Here is a 23,193-nt window from a genome sequence, read left to right as displayed (position 1 = left end):
ACAGGCTTGCCTCCAGCCAGATCCTGTGGAAACATTCTCCACCGAGGTTTCCTCCTCATGACTGTAGCTTTGGTCGGGGTGACATGTGGAGCCACCCAGCTATCATGTCATATTCATGTCTTTCACTAAAAGCCTCTGTGTTTATTTTGTTCTTTTGCAGCATGTCTGGGACAACAACAACCCTTTCCAAATTGTCTTGGTAAAAGGAAATAAGCTGAATACAGAAGAAACCGTGAAAGTGAGTACTTGTGAAGAGGTGAATGGTCTTGAGCACTTATTTGTCTATTTCAGGAGCTCTGTGGCATCATTCCTAGAGTCTGGCAGCTTGTGGTCAAACCACTGAGTATTCTGTCTGTCTCTCTTTGTGAGACAGAGGCTCATATAATCCAGACTGGCCTCAAATTAGCTGTGTAGCTGAAGCTGGCCTTGAACTCCTTGATATCTGCCTCTGCCAACCAAGTGCTGAATTACTGTGCATGAACTTCTTTGCCCAACAGCTTTTTAATTTTAAAGAATTATTTGGTTAGAGATTCATTGGAAAGCCTACATATTTTCTTAGTGTATATCACAGAGGAAAATCTCTCTTTAGATCAGGAACTGGGGCAGAAAGAAGCTTGTGTACTGACTGACAGCCCTGTTTGCTTACTGGATATAGTAAGCATTTGCTGTATTTATATGTTAGATGTGTACAGCTTCAAGATATTGTTTGAGCAGATGGTATTAACATAAGGGCTTTTGTCTTATTCTCAGCTCAGTTTTCTTTTTAAACTGCATAGATTTGTACTTTGCTAATGTTTTTTGTTTTAATGGTATCTTTTCCTTCTAATTTACAATTTTATTATGTTTTCTTTCTCTTTTATTCCTCTTTTTTTTTTGTTTTTTGTTTTGTTTTGTTTTTTGTTTTTGTTGTTGTTGTTGTTGTTGCTGTTTTTTTCAAGACAGGGTTTCTGTGTATAGCCCTGGCTGTCCTGGAACTCACTCTGTAGACCAGGCTGGCCTCAAACTCAGAAATCTGCCTGCCTCTGCCTCCCAAGTGCTGGGATTAAAGGCGTGCGCCACTACCGCCCCTGGATTTCATTCTTAAAAGCAGGACCCAAACACGGTGGTAGAAAGTGGTGCTATGGGCCTGTAATCCCAGCTCTTACAGGAGGACCAAGAATTTAAACCAGTCTGGAAAGATGTATAGGCAGAATTTATATAGTCAGATCCTTCGGGACGTAGTGTATATTTTGTATTCTACATATGTGTGTGCTTTTACCCAGTTATTTATTTCCTTACAGATACGTGATGTACAGACATACAGACAGGGCTGCATCCTGGCCTCTGGAGGCTACTGTGTGACTTCTAAAACTTATATCAGTTCTTTGTTTGGTATTGGTTGTTTTTTACCTCTGTTGGGTGTTGGTCCTGGGGCCTTGCACATGATAAGCCAGCCCCCATTACTGAGCAGTTTTTTATTTCTTTAAAAACTTACTACATTTTATTTACTGATTGTGTGTGTCAGTGCATGCACACTTGCTCCATGGCATGCCTGTGAAGTCAGAGGGTGGTTTGGTCAGACATTGCTTTTCTCCTTCCCCCGTGGGTCCCAGAGGTCATGGTGCTTAGCCACTGACACCACTGCTTGCTGAGCCATCTGGCTGTCCTACTAGGTCTTTGCTGCTTTTGTGGTTCTTTATTATTATTTAATAATAACAGCTCTTTTACTTTCTTCCAGAAGATTAATCAAGCGTTCAGCATGTTTTTTTATTTTTCTCTAGCACATTATACATCACTTCTTTGTTAGTGGCAGAATGAGTCCTTAGTATTTTAGGTCCACAGCTTTGTCATTTTCCATCAGTTGTAGATTCGTTGTGGAGAGAAGAAATGTGCTTGATGACATGCTACTTAGTGTGTGTTTCCCCACCCACCCACCACCTTGTTTGTCTGATTCTCTTTTCCTCCCATCTCATGACACCATAGAATAAACTAAAGAGAAACAAGGACAGTGTTTCCTGCAGATGCAGATTCCTAGAAGGTTAGGTGCTTTAGTTCTGTGCTAATAAAAAATAAAAAACAAACCAAGAAAAGCAGTCACTTTGTATTTTCCCAGCCTTTCTTTCCTGACTCCTTTGGCTGAGGTGCGCATTACAAACAGAAGAGATGGGTGTGTGAGTGCCTGAGGGATCACTGCATGCCTACACATGACTGTTGACATGTATCACAGATACATGAGAACACACAAATGTATTTGGTGGCTAATAGGAAGATCTGGCTTGAGAGGATTTGGAAGTATACAGTGCCACCTCAGGATCAGCAAAGTTGACAAGCTGGAGGAGCCCCAAGGAAGCCAGTAGTTAAGTTCTTGTCAGAGTCAGAAAGGCTGAGAACCCCCGGTGTTCATGACAGACCATTCTGAAGTCTGGCTAAAGACCTGGAAGAGTCAGCCTTTCGGTTCCCGTCCTATGGCATGAGAAAAACATGTCTTTTACAAGTTACGAGACTTGATGGATAGTCTGTAGGTTTTCATTTTTGCTCATGAAAACTGCTGGACGACATTTTTCTTTCAGGGAGTGGGCCAGGCAGGAGTATTATACTGCAGCCCAGGAACTTGCAGAGGCCTTCCTGCCTCTTACAGCCTCACCATTATTTAGAAGCATGTATCACCTGGCTGACTTACTTCCTTACATCTTCTCCTTTGTATCAGGATAGTGTTGGCCCAAATGGGGTGAGAAGGGTTTGGATGGAGTTCAGTGGAATCACTTGTCTGGCATGTGTAGGATAAATGCACAGATGGATGTGTGAGTAGGAATTGCTTTATAGACAGGCAGACAATGGTCAGATGCATAAAGTGGAGAATTCTTCCTTTTCTTTAATTTTGTTGTTTTGTTTGTTTTTTAAAGATAGGGTGGCTGTCCTAGAACTCCATCTGTAGACTTAGTTGGCTTCGAACTTAAGAGATTCTCCTGCCTTTACCTCGCTAGTGTTGGGATTAAAGTTATACATCACCACGGCCTGGTCTTTCAATATTTTAAAAAATTTGTATGTATGATGTCACAAGTGTCCCAGTTCCCTAAGAGTCCAGTGGTGTTGAACCTCTTGGAGCTGGAGTTACAGGCCATTGTGAGCCACCCTGCCTGGGTGCTGGTAATGTAATTCAAGTCCTTTGGAACTGCAGCAAGTGTTAACCCGCTGACCCATCTTTCCAACCCCCCCCCCCGCCTTGTCTACTTTCTCAATAAAGTAATGTGTGGCAATTTTTCTTGCTTAAATGTTTGCGAGAATTACTTCAAACTATCTTATCCTTGATTTGATTTTTTTTTTTCGTGGAAAGGGTTTTGATTAAGAAATTCAGAGCGGCTAGGTGGTGGTAGCACATGCCTTTAATCCCAGCACAGAAGAGGCAGAGGCAGGCGGATCTCTGTGCATTGAGAAAAGTCTGGTTTACAAATCGAGTTCCTCAGATAGCCTGGGCAACACAAAGAAGCTTTGTCTCAGAAAAAAAAAAAAAAGGAAGGAAAAGAAAGAGGCAGAGGCAGGTGGTTCTATATGAGTTGGAGGCCAGCCTCGTTTATATAGCAAGTTTTAGGCCAACCAAAGAAATAAAAGAAAATTGGATTATGCTAGAGAGTTCCATTCTCAGACGAACACTGAGTGGCTGTGTTCACATTGGTCTGTAGCTCCAGCTCCTAGGGTATCTGACACCTTTGTCCTCCATAGCTCCCCTCATTCACATGCACACAAGAAAAACACACGTAATTAATAAAATTTAATCTTTAACACCTAAAATCAAATAAAAGAGCGTAATTTGGAGTGGGCTAGATGCCTCAGCAGATAACTGCTCTTGCCGCCTGTCCTGACCTGAGCTTGACTCCCAGAGCCCATGTGTGTGTGGGAAGGAGAGAACTGACTCCTGCAGGCTGCCCTCCGACCTGCACACATGCATGCACATGTACAAAGTAAATGCGTAAATAAACAAATGTAACATGAAAATTTAAACACTGAGTGGTCTCAATTCACAGAGCTCTGCTTGCTTCCATCTCTCAAATGCTGCAGTTAAAGGCGTGTGCCACTCTAGCTGCCACTGATTGTGTGTGTATGTGTGTGTGCATGTGTGTATGTGCATGCACATGTGTGTGCACACGTCACATGCTTGTATGAATATGTGCATGCCATGTTAATGTAGATGCCCAGGGAGGCCTGAAGAGGTAGTTATGAGCTACCCTTTTTAGGTGCTAGGAACTGAGGTTGGCCTTCTGGAAAAACAGCGAATATTCTTACCCGAGGAGTCGTTTGAGCTGTAGAACCCCTTTACGGAGTCACCAAATAGGCCAGGCTCAAGGAAGACAATCTCTCTGTGAAGTTGGTTCCTTTGAGTAGCACAACTAATCACCAGGGCGCAGACCATGTCAAGCTGCTCAGGGATGATTCACTACTCTCTGCTCTCTGGCTTCCTGGTCAGTCTTGACCTAGTTCTGTGTTTTTTCATCTTTTGTGTATACATAGCTTTGTTTGTTTTTTGTGATAGTGTCTCATGTGATCCAAGCTTGTCTCAGGCTCACTCACAGTTAAGACCTCAGACTATTTTTTTTAAATTTTTTGTTTGTTTTTAAGATTTATTTATCTGAATGCTCTGTCTGCACGTGTACCAAATACCAGAAGAGAGCATCAGATTCTATTACAGATGGTTGTGAGCCATCAAGTAGTTGCTGAGAATTGAACTCAGGACCTCTGGAAGATCAGTCAGTGCTCTTAACCACTGAGCCAGCTCTCCAACTCGACTTCAGATTCTTTTTTTTTGTCTTTTCGAGACAGGGTTTCTCTGTATAGCTGAACTGGCTGAACTCACTCTGTAGGCCAGGCTGTCTTCGAACTCAGAAATCCACCTGCCTCTGCCTCCCAAGTGCTGGGATTAAAGGCGTGTGCTGAGGAGACTCAGCTTTCACTGACTTCTTTTTTTTTTTCTTAAAGATTTATTTTATTTATTTTATGTGTTTGAGTACACTGTAGTTGTATAGATGGCCATGAGCCATCAGGTGTGTGGCTGCTCTCTGGCCCGCTTGCTCCGGCCCAATTCACTGTAGCTGTCTTCAGACGCACCAGAAGAGGGTGTCTGATCTCATTACAGATGGTTGTGAGCCACCATGTGGTTTCTGGGATCCAAACTCAGGACCTTCGGAAGAGCAGTCAGTGCTCTTACCCGCTAAGCATCTTGACAGTCCCACTTTCACTGACTTCTATGTACACACACATAGATTCGTGCACACACAAAATAATTAAAATGTAAAAACATGAAATAGAAGAAATAGTGATTTGTAGGTACTAAGGTGTGATAGAAGACAAATTCAAAACATGACTAGACTTCAGGACAGAGAAAGCAGGCACTGGCAGGAATTTTGGAGCTAAGGAATTCAGAAGCTTGACCGTTTGTTCCTCCCTCCCTCATGTTTTCTGTCACTCCCACTCCAAAAAGAAGGACCAGTCTTCTTTTTTTTTTTAAGATTTATTTATTTATTGTTATATGTAAGTACGTTGTAGCTGTCTTCAGACAGCACCATAAGAGGGCGTCAGATCTCATTACGGATAGTTGTGAGCCACCATGTGGTTGCTGGGATTTGAACTCAGGACCTTCGGTAAAGCAGTCAGTGCTCTTACCCACTGAGCCATCTCACTAGCCCAGGACCAGTCTTCTTAAAGATTGGTTTATTTATTGGCACAGAGTCTCACTGTGTAGCTATGATTGGCCTGGAACTTGCTATATAGAGTAGGCTAGCCTTGAACTCACAGAGATCCACCCTCCTCTCTCCACCAAGTTCTGAGATTAAAGATGTATGCCATTATATCTGGCATTTTTATTTTATGTTTAATTCACGTGTGTGGTGTGTTCACATGAGTGCAGCTGCCTGTGTCAGATCATCTGTAGCTGGAGTTCCAGGCACCATGGGTGCTGGGAACTGTACTTGACTCTGTCTTCTTTAAGAGCAGTTGTGCTCTTTAACTGCTCTCCGTCTACCTCCAGATTGTTCTCCTGAGGTGAGGTAGACTGGGTCTCAATACTTCCATCTCTACATCCAAGTACAAAGACTGCACATGCAACCTCATTTATTGCATTCTGTACATGTGTGTACATGTACGTGTATGGGTGTGTGTGTGCATGCACAAGTGCAGACCAGAAGTCAAGCATCTTCCTTAGGAAAAAATTACATCTAAAAATATCTATCCATATATCCTTCCTTTCTTCCATCCATCCGTCCATCCATCCATCCATCCATCCATCCATCCATCCATCCATTGTGTGTTTGCTCATACATGTTTGTATGTCAAATCACAACTGTGAGAATTTCTCCTTCCGTGGTGTGGGTCTTAGGGGTCAGGAATGGCAGCAAAGCACCTGTACCTGCTGAACCATTAATTACACTGGTCCTAAATAAGGTTTTCCATTTAAAAAGTCTCCGACCATGACCATTTCAAATGCTTCCTAGAATATTAATTTAGAAATAGTTAAAAGATAGCAAAGGCAAAATCAAAGGTCATTTAGGGTTTGGCAGTCACTAATATTCCTGGCATCCAACTATAAATTACTTTTATTCATGTTCTTTCCAGAACATGGTCACAGTACACATATGCTTTTAATAGTAATTGAGTTATTCCATTCTTCATTTAAGATCCTGGTATAGATAATTCTAATTGATTTTTATGATGGATTGAAAGTGAAAGACAAAGTTGTCTAGATGGATGCTGATGCTATTCTGAGTGTGATAGAAAGATCAATGGTTATGGAAGGAAGGCGTGTAAGTTTGATATGGAAGAGACCTGTCTGCTGATAAGCTGGTGATACTGAGAGAGAGTTTCTCATGGGATGGAACAGAGGAACCATGGCAGAGTGCCTGGGGAGTTGGGAGCAAGGTGGACCAGCATTTGAATGGCCTAGAATAAATGACAACCTACTGTAACAAATAATATTACTATAAATGTATTCAGTAAATAAAATCTTTATCAGGGCCGGAGCAAGTAGGGTTGGGGTGGGGTGGGATGAGTGGTGGGGTGGGAGCAAGCAGGGCTGGAGCAAGAGGGAGAAAGGGAAGGGGGAACAATTAATACTTTATCCTACCTAGTTTCCCAGTCATGACAGAGAGATCAAGATTTACTTAGTCAAGCTTTACTGCACATACCTAGGCAGTCATTGATTTATTTTAATCCTCTAGGCTAATTGGGCTCCCACCTAGTCAGAATCCTTAAGAGACTTGCATTTTAGTATTGGGCTGGCTTTCTGGCTTCAGGTGTATTATTTTCCCATGATGTCTCCTCTCTCCCTCCTTGTGGCTGAATCTGCCTTTCTTCTCTCTTCTCCCTCTCCTGCTGGTGGAAGTCCCACTCTACTCTCTCTTCTGCCCAGCCCCCGGCTGATTTTCTTTTTTACTGTATTTTTATGAACAAGGCAGAGAATAAATGGTAAGCGCTGCTTACACAGCTTGAGATAAGAGGTTCCTGACATAAGTATTACAATGCCATGTCCTGAGTGAAACGGGATATGAGGGCAGAGAAGTTAACCTTTGAATAACACAAGGATAATCTTTGTACTATAAACACTATACCTCCAATCATGTCAAAAATAATTAAACCCCACATATGATTGTTTAATGAGTAAATATGTGTCATTATATAGACAGGGCTATGAATAAGATGATACAAAGGCATCTGTCTTCAAAAGTATGCCATTGTTCTGTGTGTGATGCTGGCCGCCTGATACCCGTCTGTTGGGTGCTGTGTCTATGCAGGGTCCCCCCCCCACTCCCCCCTCCCCCCGTGGGAGGCCTTGCTGCACTAAGCAGGTCTGCTGCCTGCTGCTGTTCCTCCGTTCTATAGAGCAGCTTTTATTTTTACTTTTGTTCCTCACTAGTTTTTTTTTCTTTAAGTTTTGTTTTGTTTTTTGTATTTTTGAGACAAGGTTCTCTCTGTATTGTCCAGGCTGGCCTCTACCCAAGATCTACCTGGCTCCACCATCCGAGTGCAGGGAAATTTTATTAAAGATTGGAGTTTCAGCATGAGGGTTGGGAGAGAGAAAGTCAGATACTGAGTACAGGATCCTCAGAGGAGCCCACCACTCTTCTGAGGTGGCCAGCCAGTCAGTTTTATTCATCTCCCCACGTCCCCTTCCCTTTCTCCTTCTTGCTCCATAGGTTCTTTTATTTGTTTCTCATTATGGATGGTTGTGAGCCACCATGTGGTTGCTGGGGTTTAAACTCATAGCCTCCAGAAGAGCAGTCGGTGCTCTTAACCACTGAGCCATCTCACCAGCCTGAGAGAATTCATTTTTAAAAGTACAGTAGTGAAAGAGGGAGAGGGAGACACCCAAGGTAGGCCTCTTCCTCTAGCTGTATACACACACATGAGCACACATCTGTTTACAAGAGACTGGATGAAGCTAATTCATTTTTATTTCCCATGGCATTTCTGGTGCTGGCAAGTAATTCCTGTTTGCTGTGTCAGGGCACTTCTAAAGATACAGGAGTGAAGGGTAATCAGGGATTCTCATTTTAATTTATATGGAGTGCTGGCAATCAAACGAGAGGTTCTGTGCATGCTAGGCAAGTAGTCTGCCCCTAAGCTACCTCCCTGGCACTAGCAAACCTTCCTAGACATTTTGCGTTTGCTCTGCATTGTCCTGTGTGTGAAAACCGAGCGATGCTTGGCATGATTATACATGCAGATAGAACGTCTTTAGCTGACTGGTAACAGATGATGACGCATTCACAAGTTCTCTTTCCTTTTGTTTGCTTAGGTTTTCTGAGATAGGATCTCACATCGTCCACCCTAGTCTCAAACTTGCTGTGTAACTGAGGTTGGCCTTCAAACCCTCTTCTTTAGTTCCATTCTTCCATGGAGACCACTGGTGTTTGGACCAGTGTTGGCTATGATAGCTACTCCACTTACTAAGGGAAAACCAGGTTACCCTCAGCATTGTGTAGTGAGTGCTCGCCAACGCCTGTAGGCGACTGTCCAACTGTTGTTTCTCGGCTCTCCCGTGTTCTCGCTGTCCTTGAGTGGGACGCCCGAGGTGTGCAGTACTCAAGATTGTTTTCTTCCCCCATTACAGGTTCATGTCAGAGCCGGGCTTTTTCATGGAACCGAGCTCCTGTGTAAAACTGTCGTAAGCTCAGAGATATCAGGAAAGAACGACCATATTTGGAATGAACAACTGGAATTTGATATTAATATTTGCGACTTACCAAGAATGGCTCGATTATGTTTTGCTGTTTATGCAGTTTTGGATAAAGTAAAAACGAAGAAATCAACAAAAACTATTAATCCCTCTAAATATCAGACCATCAGGAAAGCCGGGAAAGTGGTAATGAAATAATAACTAGAAAATTATTTATATCATGGGACATTTTAAGGCTCTGGGATAATGGAATAACAGAAGTTAAATCATTTCATGTGACTTGAACCCTAAGAACTAATTTAAAGAAGATAATGAGTTTCCATGTTCATGTCTTTTTTATGTTCTTTTCTCAAATCTGTTCGAAGAGATTTCATGATACAGATGCATAAAACCTTAGGGTGGCCCTAACCTCACCCTGTAGTTCAGGCTGGCCTTGAAGCCACTGTGACACTCCTGTCTCAACCTCTGCTGGTGGGACTAGCAGGTATGAGCCACTGGACACAGAAAGTAAAGACATTTCTAAAATAACGGTCCATAGGATCTTTATCAAAATTCTTGGTACTATGTATATTATAGGAAGCTCATAGATTGTATGTCACTCAGCATGCCTGATGTGACTTTCAGACACAAAGGCATGACTGACGTCAGTTTTTAATTTGAAAAATCAGACCTTCTCATTAGTATTAGGTAATTTCTCTCTCTCTCTCTCTCTCTCTCTCTCTCTCTCTCTCTCTCTCTTAGAGGCATGCACACACATGTATTACATGTTTTAAGGACAAGGTCTTTCTGTGTAGTTCAGGCTGCCCTGAGAGTCACTAGAGTTCTCAGTCCCCTTGCCTCTCTCTACTGAGGAAAGTGTGTGCCACCAGAGCTGTCTTAGAAGCAGCAGTGGTTTTGTTTTTCCAGTGCTGTGGGTTGCCAGGTCCTCCTGTGTGCTCGGGGTTAGCACTTACCCACAGTCCTAGTCAGGTGATTTCTTCTCCATCTCCTTATGCTAGCTCAATGCTCTCTCCCTCCCCACCCCCTCTCTGCCCCTTCTTCACTCCCTCCCTCCCTCCACACCAGATAGGGTCTCTTATAGCTCAAGCTAGCCCATTGATTATAGCCAAGGATGACCTTGAACTCTTGATGTTCCTAAATTGTCATCCTTGCTTGTGTAGTGAGTTTGAGACCAGCCTGGTCTACAACACTGAAGATGGGAAGAAGATCTGGAAACATAAGCACTCCCTCTGCTTATTATGATATATCCTTCTAAAAATAAATTGTTATGTCTCAAATATCATAGAAGAGATGGTTCCTTTGTGGGTTTTCTTATCTTGATAATAACATTCTCAAAGGTTTCAAAAAATGTACATACATGTAAGCAGACATACATTTATTTATTTTATTTGTTTTCATGCATATTAAAGACTGTGACCCAGGCTGGCCTTAAGCAGGTTATTTAGCCGAGGATGACCTTGAACTCCTAATTCTCCTGCCTTCATTCCCAAGGTCTAGCATTATAGGTGTGAGCCACTCCACCAGTTTTATGCAGTGTTGGGAATCCAACTGAGGGCATCCTGCTTGCTAGACAAGTACTGTAAATCCTTAAAAAGAAAATGTTGGCCTGCCATTTGAGTGCCTTCATCAGAGTCCTGCTGCAGAGTGCCGCTTTTGTTAATCTACACAGGCTCTCTCACCGCGGAGTGCTGTGCTACAATCAAAGGCCACGTGCCCGCTGCTCCTTATAGCCTGCTGTGTAGCCAGCCTGGCTTCAAACTCACAGCGGTTGTTCCTCCTTGGCCATGCAAGTGTGAGCCACCACACGTGAAAAGTGCCCCTCTCTTAGCAATGTAAATAATTCCTGCAATATCCAGAGGCATTGCCTCCTCCCATGCTAGGATCTACTCTACGCCCACCTTGTTTGTATTAATCATTTGGAAGCTCACCCTCAGCCAGGCAGTGGTGGCACATGCCTTTAATCCCAGCACTTGGGAGGCAGAGACAGGAGGATTTCTGAGTTCCAGGTCAGCCTGGTCTACAGAGAAAGTTCTAGGACAGCTAGGGTACACGGAGAAACCCTGTGTCATTCCCCTCCACACACACCAAAAAAAAAAAAAAAAACCCAAAAAAAACCAAAAAACCCCCAGTTTCAGAATTTTTTCTGTTTTGTGTGAATACTGTTTTATTGTGATATATTAATTGGCCTGTAGAATTGTTCTTAAAAGTTATAAAGATACTGAAATGGCTACTGTATTGTTTTCAATTTGCATGAATTTTTGGAAATTACCTAGAACATCAGAAATTTCTAGTACTTACATTGAAACATGGGGCATGGGTTTTGTGATGCCTTGAAGTTCATTCTGGGTTTATTTATGCAATGCCATTTTCAACAGCATTATCCTGTCGCATGGGTAAATACCATGGTTTTTGACTTCAAAGGACAGCTGAGGTCTGGAGATGTAATATTACACAGCTGGTCTTCATTTCCTGGTAAGATTTACTCTTTTTTATTACCACTCTTATTATTATTTTATTACAGGGTTTCTCTGTGTAGCTCTGGCTATCCTAGAACCCTGTAGACCAGGCTGGTCTCCAACTAAGAGATCCTCCTGCTGGGATTAAATGTATGTGCCACCAACACTGGCATTCTAATGGCAGTGCTTAGTTCTGGCAAGCAGCTGTTGTCTTACCGGTGCATCAGTCAGTGTTTCTCTGACTAACTATTGTCATATTTCAGTTAAAAAAAAAAAGCTATCTTGGTTATTTATTCTCTTTTGCTGTTTTGTTTTTTGTTTTTTGTTTTTTGGGAGCTTTTTTGAGACAAGGTCTCTCAATGTGGCTGTCTTGAAACTCACTATTTTGGTCAGGCTGGCCTTGAACTCAGAGATCTGCTCTGCGTCCAGAATCTTGGAATTAGAAGTCTATGCCACCATGCCTATCTATTATTCATACTCAAATTGACTTACACAGAGTATTTTGCTATAGATGTGGAATTCTTGTGTGTATATATGTATGTATAGTATATATAATACATGTATTACATTATATAATTATGTAAATTATATAATATTAATAATACATATTATATATGTAATTTTAATGAGAGTATTCTTGTTTTTTTCTTGGACATTTTCTTTATTTACATTTCACATGTTTTCCCCTTTCCAGGTCTCCCCTTCGGAAGCCCCCATCCCATAAGTATTCTTGTATTAAACATTTTATTTTTGTTGGTGTTAAAGAAAACCTCCTAATCAACAGTGTCTCTTAATAGCAAGCTTTATTGCTTATAGCTGCCCTGACTGGTGGATGAGCGCTCTGCAGAGAGCATGTTCTGCAGAGAACAGTGAAAGCATGTTCTCTCCAGTTAGAGTTAGCTTGATGATCAGGAGAGATGAAGTCCTTCTCCTGTGTCTAAAGGCTTACTGACAGTTTGCCAAACTTGCTTAGATGATACAACCTTTAGGACAGTTTTATGAAAGAAAACTAATTCCATACTTTTGTTTTTTAAAGTTCAGTTCCAAAAACATTTTCTTAATTATTCAAATAAAAATCTAGATTCTTTGCCTGTTTTAGATGAGCTGGAGGAAATGCTGAATCCCATGGGGACTGTGCAGACGAACCCATACGCCGAGAATGCTACTGCCTTGCATATTAAGTTTCCAGAGAATAAGAAGCAGCCTTATTATTACCCTCCCTTTGATAAGGTAAGCTAATTAAAAGGCCACGATGCACAAAGGACTTGCATTATTCCCAGGTGTAAATGCTCACGCAACCTCAGTATGTCTAGTTCTCTTTCAAAACTGTTCATGGACAGCGAGATCCAGTGAAAGGCACCATGGCAGTCGATGTGTGTGCTTTTATCACTGACCAAGGGAAACATGGCGTCTCTGGAGTTCAGGAGCCGTGTTTGTAAAGAGAGATTTAGCTGTTTGAGTTCTCATCTGAGGCAGAGTCTCTTGGGTGTGTGTATTAGCACATACTATGAATATGCAGTGAGTTTTGTAAAATGCCATCATGTCTATTCAGAGATATGGATGCAGTGAGAGAGGAGATGATTCCTGCCTGCTGAGAATTGCCGTTGTCAGGACTTGGAGGGCAGTGGCTGCTCAGACAGTGCCCAGTCTAGCCAGCATGGCCTCAAGCTCACTGTGTACTTCACACTTAGCCTTGAGGCAGTGACAGTCTTCCTGCCTCCATCTTCAAAGAGTTGGGACCACAGGTATGAGGCACCATACCTGGCAGTGACATCAGTAAAATCTGTGGCAAGGATTTCTATTTCATACTCTCCCTTCCCTCTGCGGCTAGAGGTTGAGCCCAGGTCCTCGAGGTGCGTCCTTAACCACTCAGCAGCATCCCCAGCCCTTTCCAAATGTTCTTTTTATGTTATTTTGTTTGTAATTTTATGTGTATGAGTATTTTGCCTATGAATATGAATGTGCCTGGTGTACAGAGAGGTCCAAAGATGGCATCAGATTCCGGGAACCTGGCCTTACAGACTGTTAGGAGCTACCATGTCGGTGCTGGTCACTGAGTCTGGGTCCTCTTCAAGGCCAGGTGCTCCTAACCACTGAGTCATCTATCTTTCCAGCCTCTAAGATGTTTTGATTTTCAGGTGTGACATTCCTTCCTCTCCTAGGTGTGATTGGTATTGATCTTAATACAGAAATCTTTGGACAAATGTGCACAAGAGATTTCTTGGCCCAAGTAAGAAAAGGCTACATTTAAAGTACTAAATGCTATTTAAATGAATCCACTTACACACTCAGTTCATTTTCATGCTGAGCACAATCAGACTTGTATAAAAGAGACTGTGTGTGTTGTAGCAGTGGAGGAGCTGATGATATTGGACCTTAGAGCCTCACTCATGCTAAGCAGAACTCATAAATACAGAGTTATGTACTTAGTGAGTCTCAGAGATGGTTTCTAGACTCTTATGCAAATTTAATTTATGTAGTTCAGTGCTGCTTTATTCATTTGTACTTTATTTGTATCAGTTATATCCACCAAAGAACCAATTCATCATTATAAGGTCTTTAAGAATGCCTTTTAGCTGGGCATTGGTGGAACACCCCTTTAATTCCAGCACTTGGGAGACAGAGACAGGTGGATCTCTGAGTTCAAAGCCAGCCTAGTCTATGGAGTTCCAGAACAGGAGGGCTACAAAGAGAAACCCTGTCTAGAAAAAGAAAAACAAAAGTTTTTCTGTCCATTATGGTGCCTCACATCTATAATCCCAGTACTGGTGATACATTGGCAGGAGAATTGTGATTTCCAAATTGTCCTGGGCTATATAAAGTGATTCTTTCTCAAAAACATAAAAAATAAAGAGAGCTGTGGATGCAGCTCAGTGGCAGAGTGTGTGCCTAGCATGCACAAGGTCCTGGGTTCAAACACCAGTTTGCAAAGTAAATGAATTAAAACTAAGATTAAAATACTATTCTGACTGGTGATTTAAAACCAAAGAAAGAGTCGTGATTCTTAAAACAACTGCTGTGGTAAGAACTTGCCATTTTTATACATACTTAGTAGGGAAAAAACTAAATGTGATTAATGTGATACACTTCTGTGCTCCTGAATCTGTCTTTAGATAAGAACTTGTTCATAAGCCACTGCTTCAGGTGATTGTTGTCAGCCACAGTGTGTGTTCAGTGATCACAGTTTACTGGGGGTCAAATTAGATGTCTCAAACATATTATACAAATACTTTGCATTTATCTAATTTTAGAGAGGTCTAATTTATTTACATGTATAGTTTCACTGTTGCTCTGTCATCCTTAATTCTCATCTTTCAGCTCCCCTGCCTCAGCCTTGAGTACTGAGACTGTAGGTGTAAGCAAGTCCTCCACTTTAGAGCTATGTCCCTGGCCCTACCCTCTTTTCTTTCCTTTGAACCAGGCCTCATCATGTAGCTCTGTCTAGCCTCCATTTAAAATTTCTTTTGTGTCAAGTTGTCCGGCAGGCCTTGATCGGTCCTTCTGCCTCAGTGAGAGTTTTATGATGAGTACAAATAAGTCATATGAATATAAAAGGAAGAAGCTTCGAAAGTCCCATGTTACTCCGCATTGCCACTGTCCTCTTTATCTCCTGCTTTATAAGAGAATTTTATGACCATTGCTTAATAGTAGTGACTACTCTCACTTGACCTTAGAAACCACCCTGTGAGGTAGGCTGGGAATGACCACCCTGTGAGGTAGGCTGGGAATGACCACCCTGTGCAGTAGGCTGAGAATGACCACCCTGTGAGGTAGGCTGGGAATGACCACCCTGTGCAGTAGGCTGAGAATGACCACTTTTAGCAAAGTCCAATCACGGGCTGAGTCTTTCCTGAGTCTTTCCTGTCTCCCCACATTGGTAGGTTCCAGTCTTTTCAAGAACACAAGCCCTCTCTATGAACAGAGGGAAGTAAGAACTGCTTTTTGGAGTCCACTGTGTCAGTGCTTCTGCAGGATTTACTGCAGTGCTGGGGATCAGCCACGTGCTAGGAACTGCTCTACACTGAGCTACACCTCCACCAAGCCGCAGCCTGCAGTTTTAGTGGCTGCTTTGTTATTTTCCTCCTTTCGTCCTTTCCTGCTCTCCCGCTCTCCGACTCACTTGCCGCCATCCTTCCTTTCATTTCACTGCTTCCCCCGGTAGAATGGGCTCAGACTGGCTGCAGATTCTGGGTCTTCCAGGACCTCCCACATACTAGGCAAATGCTTTCCTCTTGACTTACAGGCACCTTAGCCCTTGATAGCTGTTAACTGTAAAAAAATCAAATGTGATAAGGCTCATGTGTGAGTAACGTCTGAAAACTTTTTACTGATTGTTTGGAGTTTCTCCTTTTTTTTTTTTTTTTGGTTTTTCGAGACAGGGTTTCTCTGTGTATCCCTGGCAGTCCTGGAACTCACTCTGTAGACCAGGCTGGCCTTGAACTCAGAAATCCGCCTGCCTCTGCCTCCCAAGTGCTGGTATCAAAGGTGTGCGCCACTACTGCCCGGCCTGTTTGTGAGTTTCACAGCATGCACCCTAGCTCACTCATCTCCCATTCCTCTATCTGTTCTCTGCTCTTGCAACCTCCCCCTACCCACCAAAGAAAAATAAAATAAACAAAAAAGAGAAACAAACAAAGCATAGACAACACCCTGGAAGCTGCCGTGTGTCACAGTGTGTCTCACACAGCTTTACTTGTAAGTGCTCTCTACAATGAGTCATTGGTCTGGTTCAAGACCTCTGGCTTCTGCTATGTTATCAATCCTGGGTTCTCACTCACCAAGACTCTCTTGGAAATCCTATTGTTGCCCTGTGTCATGGGGATCTTGCAGCTTTGGATCACCAATACTGGTCTTCGTGTGCCTGGGCACTTCATAGATGAGGTAGATACTGGGGTGGACCAATCAAAGCCCTGGATCTGGGAGTGGGTTGTAGTGAAGTTGGTCAGCTCACCAGCTCTCCCTTACCCATACCACCAGAGCGAACTCTCCAGCCCTGCCCTGGGTAGCTCACCTATAACCAGCAAGAAACAGGGTGAGCTTGCTCTCTGGGTGGCTCCCCTACACTCATGTCACCAGAGCCAGCTCCACTGTGTTGCCCAGGTGTGTTCAGATCCTGCTCTCCTAAGTGCTGCTGCCAGCCACTCAACAGGCAGGGCCAGGCCATCTGCTCTCATGACCCCAGGGCCAACTCTCCAAACTCCCACTGGTGGGGGATGTAGGATACACACACCACCTCCATTTCTTTGCCACCTCACGGCAGATGAGTGGCTGGCAGAGTCAACTCTCATGCTCACAGCTCACCCAAGGCCCTGTTATCAGGGCCAGTTCCACTATGCTGCCTGGGTGGCTGCCAGACCAGGGACCTCTGCACATCTCTAGTGGTAATATGAGCCATGGACATAAACATAGACCCAGACGTGGTCCTCAGGTGGCAGTACTGGCTGGGACTTCGCCATGGCCGCAGGTGTCTGGGCTGGCTGCTCGCAACAGGCTGTTCCTCTCTACCCTCCAGTCTCTCGTTCTAGCTCTCTTAATGCTGCGCTTCTCTCCCTCTCCCATCTGTCTGCCATGGGACTTGTATACTGCAGTGGCTCCCACTGTGGGCAGGCCACATGGCTGGTGGACCTCTGGTGTCCTCTTCTCCACAGCAAGTGGGCCTCTGTGTATATAGCACACCCATCCCTTTGGCTACAAGCTGTTCTCTGAATGTTCTCCTTCATCCGCATTGCCTGGCAGTGGGTGGGCCTCTGTGTGTCTTCTGTCTGCTCAGGCTGCTGAACAGTAGGTGGGTCTCTCCCTTAGAACCCTTTAAATTTTTTTTAAGATTATTTAATAAGTAATAAAATAATTATATGTGGAGTCTTATGCTGACACAAATATTTGTGTACCATATGCCTGTAGTTCTTAGGGAGGCCAAAAGGTGACACCAGATCCCCTGAAACTGCATTTACAGATGATTGTGAACCACTGTGTGGGTTCTGGGAAGCAAATCCAGGTCTTCTGGAAGTGCAGCAAGAACTCTTAACCACTGAGCTATCGCTTCAGCCCCACCCTCGAAACTCTTTTTTTTTTCAAGACAAGGTTTCTCTGTATAGCCCTGGCTGTCCTGGAACTCACTCTGTAGACCAGGCTGGCCTCAAACTCAGAGATCCACCTGCCTCTGCCTCCCAAGTGCTGGGAGTAAAGGTGTGCACCACCACTGTAACTCTTAACTTACCTTATCTAGGAACAGTCCTTGCTTTGCAGTCCCCTGGGTGGAGCCATTGTTTCCCTGTTGTCCAGGCATTTGAAGCCCTTGGAGGAACACTGACTGGTGGTGGGGGGGTGTTGTTTCATTTGTTAATTTTGTTTTTATTTATAAAGGCTTTGAGTGCCAAGCATGTGCAATCTCTTATAATCTAAGTGCAAACATAGTTATTAACATAGAAAATTTTACAAATATCGGGACAAAATGTAAGTTTTTATTTTTTCCAACAGATCATTGAGAAGGCAGCTGAGATTGCCAGTGGAGACAGTGCTAATGTGTCAGTAAGTATCAGCTTCCACCTGGTCCTTGCTACAGAGCTTTGTGTGACATGAGTGCCTTCACCTCATCTGCTGTAATGAATGTGTAGGAGAGACACCTTGGACGCGGTCTGTGGGTGTGATAAGTGCACATCCCAGTGCTGAATGTGGCTCAGTGTTGGTGGCTTGTATGACTCGAATGGGAAGCCCAGTTCTGCATAAGTTCAGGGTAGTGGCCCACAGTAGACAGTGGCTGCTGGTGCACTCCACAGAATTCCAGTGCTGTCCTCGTATCAGCTAGTTAACTGAGGAGGCTTTGCGCTTTCAAATATCAAAGAGGAAGAGGGAAGGCAGAGGGAGGGGATGATCCTTTTGGACTTTGGGAGCAAGAAGGCACGCATAGGCTGGAGGCTGTTGTTAGTTCAGGTGGCAGATCCACCACTGAAGATTTCTAACTTAGAATAGATGATGAAATTAGGATTATAGGTTGTGCCCAGCAATTGTGCTATCTGTTGGTCCTAAACTAAGGATGGTCCTAAACATGTCTGATGTTTCCCTTCTCTCTGCGATTCAACTGAGCTCAAAGGAAAGGGGGAAACGTAACTGTGCCAGAGTGAGGGTTTTCAAGAGTGCGCAACAGCTATTGGGAGTGCCGAGCAGGGTTGGCAGCAGCCAGCCTCGGGGAAGAGTAATTTCAGAGCTCTGGAGAGGCAGAGCCAGCTTTGGCAGGCGGGCTTTGGCAAAAGGGAGACATGTGGTCTCCGTACTAGGCTGGGAACAGAATGAGACTGCCAGCGGCGATAGTGTATGTTGTTTTGATATTATATACACTACACATCTTCAGTGAGAGCATTTTTCCATAGAACAAAGTGGAGACATTATTTATTTTGTTTGTTTGTTTGTTTTTTTTCGAGACCGGGTTTCTCTGTGTAGCCCTGGCTGTCCTGGAACTCACTCTGTAGACCAGGCTGGCCTTGAACTCAGAAATCCTCCTGCCTCTGCCTCCCAAGTGCTGGGATTAAAGGGATGCGCCACCACTGCCCATCTCATTATTTAAGTCTTCCTATAGAGTCCAGTCACTGTGAGATGGTGTCTAGACTAACTAGCTAGCAAGCTACCAGAAGCCGCCTATCTGCTTTGTCTTCTGCATGGATGACTACAGATGCATGCTTGGCCCGGCCTTCACAGGGGTCCTGGGAGTCAAAGTTCAGGTCTTTGTGTTGGCATACCAAGCTTCCCACCACCTCCATTGAGAGCTTCCAGCTCAGGTTCTTACGTGGAACAAAACCCTCCCCCATTTTCCTCAGTGATGTGGATTCTTGGTTTTTGTATTCTTAAGTTTTAAACTCTGGTTATTTGCCTGTTCACTATAATGTGCCTTCAGGATTTAGACTCCTACATGTGAAGATTCCCAAGTATCCTGGGACCTGGTAGCTCCCAAGGGTCCAACACTTGTACTCTTCACTGCTGACAGGATTACTGTCACAGGAAGGGGCATGCATGTTCAGCTACACTGTTCTCTCTTCAGGGAACACTTAGTCTCCCAGTTCTTACTCTTCAGGCAGATACCTTACTCCAAATCCTAGATGTCACCCCCCCAACCTTTCCCCTTCTTTGAATCCAAGCTTGAGTTCTCTAGAACTGGGTGCCTAGCACCTCACTCTTCCCTAAAGTTTCCAATCCCTCATCACACCTGCATTCTCTCACTAAAGCGTCCCTAATAAGTTCATATGCATTTCATGTTCACACCCCCCAGCACATTTTAGACAGATTGGCATCAAACTCGTGTAGCAGAACATAGATGCCTGGACTCCCCTGAGTCTCCTGCCTGCCTCATCCTTCTAAGTGCTCGGATGGCAGGTGTTATCATACCACACCTAGCAGGTTCTTTTGTTGTTGCTGCTATTTAAGCCTGGTCGTCTGTGTTGACTGGCACTTTGACTCCTTCAGAATGCTGGGTTTGTGCCATCACTAGGGACCTTCTTCGTTTGTGTGTTAGGATGGAATTCTGTGAACTGGGCCCGTGCTTTGCACCTGAGTAAATGTTCTACAGTTTGGCTGTTTTGTGATCGTAGGGTTCTTTTTTTTTAAAGTACATTGCTCTGTCTGCACGTATGTTTGCAAGCCAGAAGAGGGCATCAGATCTCATTACCTATGATTGCAAACCACCATGTAATTGCTAGGAATTGAACTCAGGACATCTAGAAGAGTAGCCAGTGTTTTTAACCTCTGAGCCATCTCACTAGTTCCAATCATAGGGTTTCTAATTTATAGAAATTTTATGCCTTTATGCCAAGGCACAAGCCAAGGTCTCTGCTTATTATTTTTATTTTACTTGTTATATGTTTGGGCTATCTTAGGGGTGGGGGACTAGGGGTTGGTAGAAATCAGGAGATAATGAGTTGGCTCAGGAGGTAAAAGTGCTTGCTACCCGGCACGACTTTAATCCCAGCACTTGGGAGGCAGAGTCTCACTAGCCTGTTCTACAGAGCAAGTTGAAAAAATTTAACTCAAATAATAGTGAATTTATAAGCTATTTACATGATATATATTTAATCTAAAAGCAATAGTGCCATCTAGTGTTTGCACTTGGATTTTATAAAAAGAACCTTTATGCATAGCTTATAACCTATTAATACAGAACAATGCAAACTTTTTAGAAGGATCCACATTAATTAATTCTGGTACAGAATTTCAGTTGGTAAAGCTCACAGCCATTGTATATAAATTTGCTGAATGGTTGCCTGTGGTTTACACAGTTAAATTCCATAATGACTATTTTACTTTCTTAAAGAGTCGTGGTGGGAAAAAATTTCTTGCTGTACTGAAAGAAATCTTGGACAGGGACCCCCTGTCTCAGCTGTGTGAGAATGAAATGGACCTTATTTGGACTCTACGGCAAGACTGCCGAGAAAATTTCCCACAGTCACTGCCAAAACTACTACTGTCAATCAAGTGGAATAAACTTGAAGATGTTGCTCAGGTGACAGAAAATTCCTTCTCCCTCCACTTTCTTTCCCCCAAATAACAAAAAAGCTCGCTCTCGCTCTCTCCCTCTCTCTCTCTCTCTTGTTCTTTCTCTGTCTCTCACTCTCTCTCTCTTGCTCTCTCTCTCTCTCTGTATGTGTGTATGTGTATACATTACTCTTTAATTTTGTTGAAAATGTCTTTCCATAGAAGTGTTTCCATTTGTTGGATGTTTTTGTATACATTTATTTTTTTAAAGATTTGTTTGTTTGTTTGCTTGTTTATATGAGTACACTGTAGCTGTACAGATGGTTGTGAGCCTTCATGTGGTTGTTGGGAATTAAATTTTTAGGACCTCTGCTCACTCTGGTCAATCCCACTCGCTTTGGTCAGCCCTGCTCACTCCGGTTAGCTCTGCTCCCTCCGTCCCTGCTTGCTCCGGCGCAAAGATTTATTTATTATTATATATAAAGATACTGTAGCTGTCTTTAGATGCATCAGAACAGGGCGTCAGATCTCATTACAGGTGGTTGTGAGCACCATGTGGCTGGGATTTGAACTCACGACCTTCAGAAGTATAGTCAGTCCTCTTACCCACTGAGCTATCCTGCCAGCTCCTGTTGGATGTTTTTGTTTTGTTACATGTATTACCTTAGGCTCTCTCAAATGTTCAGTCCTTCTGTCTTAGCCTTCCAGTGCTGGGATTGCAGATATGCACCATGATGCCTAACTTGTTGGATAATTCTTTGCAGGAGCTATTTCTGAGGTTTTAAACTCTTACATATTCTACGTAACTTCAGAGATCCTGGCATCAGAGTGGGGTGACCAGGCCTTATATTAACAACTGGAACAGTAGTTTGGGAGCCTCCATCTACCAAAATGGACAATGGTCAGGCCCCAGGTACCTTCTCCAGTCTCCTAGAACCCCAAGTGGCTTTGTTGTTTTAGGCAGGGCCTTACTCCATAGCCCTGGCTGGCTTAGAACTCACTGGATAGACCACACTGGTCTCACACTCACTGACATCCCTCTATCTCTGCTTCTCACATGTTGGGCTTAAAGGCATGCACCTCCATACCTGGTACAGTTTCTTTTGAGAAGCGGAAGGAACATGCTTACCTCACTGTAAGCTAATCAACCTAGCTCTCTAGCATTGATCTGGGACAGTAAATTGCTGTGAGTGGTACAGGATACTCAAGAAAAGCCCAACAAGAGATAGCAAATACTAGAGAGTAAGGTTTTATCAAGTGTTGAGCTTTGATTTGATTGCCACAAATCAAACTTTTTTCCACCCTCAGTCAAAACAAGTTTTATTCCCAGTTGTTTGTCCCTGTGAGACTCTGGCCTATACATGCATCCTACCCACAGGAGGAATCTGTCCCTGTGAGACTGCCCTGTACATGCATCCTACACACAGAAGGAGGGTTCTGCATCTCACAGAGCCATGGCAGAGTTCCTCTTCTGAAGACCTGGGTGTAAACACAGCTATGTCTTTCACATGCAGCTCCAACTCTTGCCCAGGGAGTCTTGTCCAATTAGCATTTGTAATAGGATATATTAGCCATTAAAAAGAATGTAGTCACTATTCAGTTCTAGTGGATCACTTACATTTATTTCTGATTTGAGGAGCTCAAGCCTGTTCTGGTTAATTAAAAAAAAAAAAAAAAAACAAAAAAACCCAAACCTGTAAAGTAATAGATTTCTTTAAGATTCGTTTAAAAGCAGATGGGCATGGTGCACCCCTTTAATCTCAGCACTTGAGAGGCAGAGACAGGCTGATGTTGGAGTTCTAAACTAACCTAGTGTACAGATGGAGTTCCAGGACAGCCAGAGCTACACAGAAAAACTCTGCCTCAAAACAAATACGCACATACACACATACACTAAACTTTGTAATTTTGTATTGAGTTATTGAGTTTCTTAGTATATACGTCTCTACTTGGCTTGAGACTTGGTGTATTTATACTTGTCTTGTTCTTAGTCACTTTAGACACCTGCAGTGTCTTACTCTGTTTTCCGTAGCACAGAATAACCTTTTAAACTTACATAGAACGTTTCAGAAGCAGAGACAACCTTCATTAGTCTGCACCTGCCAGGATGTCTGAGGCATCAGTACTTAAGTGTCC

General features: G+C 43.3%; 1 protein-coding gene across 2 annotated transcripts in view; it reads left to right on the top strand.

Moving 5' to 3' along the window:
* Window positions 1–23,193, top strand: part of Pik3cb (phosphatidylinositol-4,5-bisphosphate 3-kinase catalytic subunit beta) — a 106,810-nt gene that overhangs the window by 55,485 nt on the left and 28,132 nt on the right. For both annotated transcript variants that reach the window (XM_031346283.1, XM_031346284.1), the window contains exons 8-13: window positions 161–238; window positions 9,077–9,328; window positions 11,518–11,614; window positions 12,698–12,828; window positions 18,076–18,126; window positions 20,897–21,085. In XM_031346283.1, coding sequence (XP_031202143.1) covers window positions 161–238; window positions 9,077–9,328; window positions 11,518–11,614; window positions 12,698–12,828; window positions 18,076–18,126; window positions 20,897–21,085 — 798 coding nt within the window. The remainder of the gene's footprint in view (window positions 1–160; window positions 239–9,076; window positions 9,329–11,517; window positions 11,615–12,697; window positions 12,829–18,075; window positions 18,127–20,896; window positions 21,086–23,193) is intronic.

Source organism: Mastomys coucha, unplaced genomic scaffold (genome assembly GCF_008632895.1).
Source record: "Mastomys coucha isolate ucsf_1 unplaced genomic scaffold, UCSF_Mcou_1 pScaffold23, whole genome shotgun sequence".
Classification (NCBI taxonomy): domain Eukaryota; kingdom Metazoa; phylum Chordata; class Mammalia; order Rodentia; family Muridae; genus Mastomys; species Mastomys coucha.
The sequence above is the reverse complement of the archived record's forward strand: the minus strand, read 5'-3'. Positions and strand labels throughout refer to the sequence as shown.